The 6,217-nt window shown below is 37.4% G+C and overlaps 1 protein-coding gene across 1 annotated transcript; it reads left to right on the plus strand.

The window, feature by feature from the left end:
* The first annotated feature begins 1,618 nt into the window (after positions 1-1,618).
* LOC145012618 (uncharacterized) lies at positions 1,619-2,047 on the plus strand. Its single transcript, XM_078971416.1, has one exon. The coding sequence runs from the start codon at positions 1,619-1,621 to the stop codon at positions 2,045-2,047; it is 429 nt and encodes a 142-aa protein (XP_078827542.1).
* The last annotated feature ends 4,170 nt before the right edge of the window (positions 2,048-6,217 follow it).

Genomic DNA, 6,217 nt, shown 5'->3' on the forward strand with positions numbered 1-6,217 from the left:
TAACCAACCCAATTATAAGGCAAGAAAACTATCAGTTGAGTATCATTCACTAGTACAAACATTTCATTTTCATTTCTACAAGAGAACAAACATACAAACAGTCGGGTCTTGGTAGAAGACAACATTTCATTATAAGCAGAAAATATAGGATTTTTTGGGAAAACAAACAAACCCTTTTTATGATACAAATACAAACATTACAGTGAAACAAATACAACATAATGGCACTAAACTACTTATGATCCCACCAATATCTTTATGTTGATGTTCTCTTTTTCAAAATAACTTGTATTCTCAGGAAATCAGTAAGACAGGTACACTCGTTCGACTTTTGAGAAGACGAAGCGGAATACAAGACTCGTCTTATTCTTTTGTTACATTCATTTTTGGTGATTTTTAAACTTTACAAAGAACACACTTGTATTAACCATACTATTTAATGTAATGGATGTTGTTGCTTGATTTACTATTATGCATTGTTATGATATTATATTTAACGTCCTACACCCCCGAATGTTTCCGCCAATTCAGTTTGGGGGTGTGACATAAACTTATAGTTTTCAAATATTATTTTAATTTTTTAAATCTTAATATTTGAATTTGGTAATTAATTTGAAATATTATTGGAATTCAAATTTGAATATTTAATTAATTAAATTTGAATATTTATCTTGAACTTTATTTAATAAGAGAATTAAATTAAAAAGACAAGATTATAAATTTAAAAAGTTTAAATTTAATATATGATATAATTTACTATATGTATAACAATTATATAACATGTATCCTCACATGTTACTAAAACATTATCGTTGAATCAAAGACTAGACTCATCCACTCTAATACTCTAAGAAAGGTTTCAGGAAGTCTTTGTGATTCCTAATGAGGTCGGTTTTTAAAATTCTTCGTGCTTACCACCCTTACAGCCTTTTGTATTTTAAGAGTCGAGTTACTAAAATGGTTCGAACAATTTTTTTTAAGATTAAAAGTATTAACCAAGTAATAAAATAAAACTCCCATTTTATATATGAAAAACATTAGTTATGTCTTACCCATGAAACACACGTTTTGTTTATATTCTGATGATGTTGTGTGTGTCATTAACTAACACTTCATTGTGAGAATATAAGTTAAAATGATGAGTCGCTTGGGAAATTATTTTGTTGATAGAGTGTGTGTGGTTAACCGACACGTCAATATGAAAATAAATTTATGTCGAGGGTTAAGAGGTTTTTCATGATTAATTCACCATCCATTTAGTGGTCCACAATATCCCTATCATTAAAATTGATATGAGCACAATTGAGATTGGCATTCCATTGAACTTCACTGAATCTCAAATGATCTAGGAGTTTCAAATGTTTGAAACTGGAAAGTTGCATTGCCTACCTAAATAACTTTGTTCTGTGTTTACAACATCCTTTTACACTTCGCAAAGCCAAATATGGATCTTAGCCTTGTTAATAATTCATTTACGATTAATAATTATTTTAAACATGAATTCGAACCAACTAAACTTCTCTAATCTTGTAGATGTCGAATGATAACTATAACAACAATCCTCCTTCTCCCCAGTCAAAACTATTTGGATTGGATTCACAATATAAGGATTGCCTTAATGTGGGAGGGAAAAGAGTATGTCCTTGATGATAATCTCCTTTATATGGATGAGGATTCCTCTAAAGAAGATATAATTGCTTTAAATAAACATGATGATGAATATAAAAAAGTTGCTTGCACAATGTTGGCGGTTATGTCTTCTAATCTTCAAAAGAGTTTCGAGAGTCTTGGGGTATTTGGAATAATTAAGTATCTCAAGGAAATGTTCCAAGAGCAAGCTCGACAAGAAAGGTTTGAGATCATCAAATCCTTGATGGCTTGTAAACATCAAGATGGTAATTTTGTATGTGCACAAGTTCTAAATATGAAGCCATACATTAACAGACTAGGGAATTTGGGTGTCGAATTTCCAAAGGAGTTAGCTATTGACATGATCTTGAACTCGCTTTCTAGTTTGTATCAAAAAGACCCTTCTCTTTTCCATTAGGCATGGTGGTGTTAACAAGAGGTGTTCTCATGTTAAGAGTAAAGCTAAGGTTGGAGTCTCATATTAAGGTCTTACTGGCCCAAAGGAGGTTGTTTACTTTTGCTACCACGAGAATGGTCACTCAAGACGTAGTTGGCCAAAATAACTTAAAGACATGAAGAAGAATAAAGTGAAGGGTGTTAGGATGTTGTAACAATCCAAAAATAGAGGTAAAAATTTTCGTTTTAGAAATTATCGATCCATACATCATGTCTCTCAAATTCAATAATAATACGACGTATCAAAATCATCAGACTAAAAAAAATAATCAATGCAGAATCATAAGGGGATGTTGTGAGATCATACCGAGCTTTTACCTTTCGAACCGGAAGTACCTGAAACATAAATGTGACATTGTAATCACAAATCTTAGTGAGTTCCCTAAAATACCATATATCATACTAACCAGTGGGCCCAACCTTAGGATACATTTCAACCCAACATATAATCCTAGGCCCAACCCTAGGGTACGTTTCAACCCGAATATGCAATAATGGGCCCAACCTTGGGTTTTATTTCAACCTGAACATACAATAATAGGCCCAAATCCGGGGTTTATTTCAACCTGAACATACTTGAAAGAGTCACAAAGACAACTAGCATTCTGTATAACACAGTCTAGTGGGCCGAAATTGGTACCTTCGACCCACAAGTATAGTAAGAAGACCTACCTCAATCGATAGTCGGATAAAACTCACACTCGAACTGCTGCTACAAAAGCTCCTCACACTAAACATATCAAAGAAACCCTAATTAACAATTAATGTGATAATTCATAATCCAGGGTCCATAACATTCTTCTCTCATTGTAGGGTAAAAGACCATTTTACCCTTCCATGTCCATGATCCACTCAACTTGACCCAAAATCCAATTTTGACCAAAAGTCACCATCTAGGGGTTACGCCATGCGTGTCATGCTCTACGCCCTAGATAGAGCCCTTGAATGAGAACTGGGACAAAATCAGGCTAGGTGCTATGTAGCCAAGATTACGACCCGCGTACCAGTGTTGTTTGCTAACCTTATCAATAAGTTCGTAATAATTTAAGACCAAACATCTAACTCCAAGAACCTTTTTAACATCTAGAGTGATAAAGCTCCTGACTTTATGCCTTTGCATGGCTTAATGAAGCACAAGACAAAACCCTAGTTTTATATCAATCTCTAATCACCTCAAACCCTTGCATGGGTGAAAGATAGCAACCAAGATCAAAATTTTATGACATGTGAACCTCAGAAACTACAAGAAATGACAACCTTAGGCTCTAGAGTAGCTCTTACTCTTAAGAAGCAAAATCATGGGACTAGAATCATGCAAACCATCAAGCCAACGTAGATTTAACCCAATAAATCATAAAGGTGAGAACTTCATACCTCGTGAAGTTGGAAAATGAGATGAACACCTAGGATATTCAAGCTCTAGCCACACCAATCCTCAAGGATAGACTTCTCATCCTCCAAAATGCACCAAGAACACTCAAAAAGCTCAAAACAAGCTCACAAGGTATTAGGGTTTCAAAAAGACTACTTGGGAGAGTGGAAGTTGAGCATGGGGAGACTCTCAAGAGATTAGAGCCTTTAAATAGGGCTCACAACCCCTAAAATTAGGGTTTGAACTCTACACATCTACACCCTACATAACTAACGTTACGTCTATCGTAGGGCGAGAATCCTCTGCGTGCACTTAATGAATTACAATATGCGTAGTTGCCTTTTGCGCCCTACGTAGACCCAAAATTCTCAATATATTAAACTTTAAATAACATAAGGAAATGTACCTGAGAAATGGACATTCCAACTCTCCCACAATTGAATTAGATTTCGTCCTCGAGGTATGCTGCAACAATCAATTCCAGATACTGATCTCTCATCTCCCCCCCCCTCAAGTTCCCAAGTTCACTCAGAAAACCTCCGATGCTAACACTCCACTTTCACCAAGCTCACCACTTTTTTATGCATGGTCTTTTTCTTCCTGTCAAGAATCGCAATCAATCTCTCCATATCGTCCAGGCGCTCATCCAACTGAATGTCATCCAAGGGTACCACTACTGAATCATCTGCTAAATTCTTCCGCAATTGAGAGACATGGAAATTGCTGTGGATATGACTGATCTCATCAGGTAGATCCAGCCGATATACAACATTGCCCACCCAGGGGTTAATCCTGAAGGGAACAATATGGCCTAACTTGCCCCTCTTCCGAAATTGAATGACACCTTTCCAAGGTGACACCTTCAGAAGCACAAAATCCCTCACCTAGAACTTGAGGTTTGATCATCGTCGATCAACATAACTCTCCTAGAAACTCTGCATGGTTCACAACCAACCGTACACCTGTTGAATCAACTCAGCATTCAGTACTCCCCATAACTTGATGCTCGATCTTGCCACAACAAGCTAGGATTTGACATGACCTCCCATAAAGCATATCGAAGGGTGGTTGATCAATACTGGCGTGGTAGCTATTGTTGTATGAGAAGTCGACCATTGGAAGACAAGTATCCGAACTCCCTCCAAAATCTAGCACACACACCCTGAGGATATATTTAAGCGTTTGAATTGTCCATTCACTCTGTCCATCAGTCTAGGGTGGTATGTTGTACTGAAATGCAGTTGCATACCAAAATCCTCATGACATTTCCTCTGAAACCAAGAGTTTAAGCGAACATCTCGATCCAAAACCACCAATATTGGCACTTTGTTCCGAATCACCACCTCTTAAATGTAGATGTCAACCAATTTCTTGGCATAAATGCTCTCGATAATAGGTATGAAATGAGAACTCTTGGTCAATCTATCCATAATGACCCAAATAGAATCAACCCCATGTGTTGTCCTCGACTATTTTGTGATAAAATCCATGGTGATCTCGTCCCATTTCTACATGGGAATAGGTAACAATTGCATCTTTTCGTGGGGTCTCTGATGTTCACCCTTGAATTTCCAGCAAGTCAAGCACCGCTCCATAAACCATGCTACATCCCTATTCATATTGGGCCACCAGTAATCCAACCTCAGATCTTTGTACATCTTTGTGACACATGGACAGATTGAAAACTTCCACTTATGATCCTCTTCCAGCAATGTCTATCTAACCCCACCAACAACTGGAACACGAACCATTCCACACTGAGTCAATAACCTATTACTATCCCAGATAAACAAATGGAATCTGACCCCAAATCAATCATCACTTCCTTCTAATTTTCCCTCTCCAACCCTTCTACTTGTGCCTTCTTGATCAATTCTAACAGCGGCAAGGCAAAAACCATTCTCATACATATATCTCCAAAAGGCGCACTCACTTCCTTGTGGCTCAAGTCATCGACCATGACATTGGACTTTCCAAGGTGATACAAAATCTCACAGTCATAATCCTTCACCACATCCAAACACCTCTGTTGCCTCATATTCAGATTCGACTGATCCATCAGGTATCTCAAACTCTTGTGGTGAATGTAGATAGTGCACCTAACCCCATACAAGTAATGCCTCCAAATCTTAAGGGAAAAACTATAGCCCCCAAATCCAAATCATGTGTAGGGAAATTCACCTCTTGAGACTTTAGTTGTCTCGAAGCGTAAGTAATAATGTGACCCCTCTGCATGATTACTGCTCACAACCTCGAGATAGATGTGTCACAATAAACCACATAATCCTCTGTACACTCGAGAAGAGTGAGAATCAAGGCCTCACATAATTTCTATCTCAGTGTCTCGAAAGCTACCTGCTAATCAGGCCCCCATTAGAAAGTAACATTCTTCTTCGTCAAACGGGTCAATGGTACACCGATCTTGGAGAAATCCTGGATAAATATCCGATAATAACCCACGACACCAAGAAAACTCTATATCTCATATGGTGTCCTCAGAACCACCAACATGCATCATTGCCTTAATCTTGGCTGGATTGAACAATATACCCTTCTAGTTGACAATGTGTCCCAAAAATTGCACATCGTGCAACTAGAACCCGCATTTCGAGAAGACCATAATATCATTAATAAACAGGATCACAACCAATCCGACATCTTTAAGCATACTCAGTTCATGAGATCTATGAACGATGCTGGTAAGTTGGTGAGCGTGAATGGCATCACCACAAACTCATAATGACCATAACGAGTTATGAA

This window comes from Lactuca saligna, chromosome 1, assembly GCF_052625555.1.
Source record: "Lactuca saligna cultivar CGN05327 chromosome 1, ASM5262555v1, whole genome shotgun sequence".
Lineage (NCBI taxonomy): Eukaryota > Viridiplantae > Streptophyta > Magnoliopsida > Asterales > Asteraceae > Lactuca > Lactuca saligna.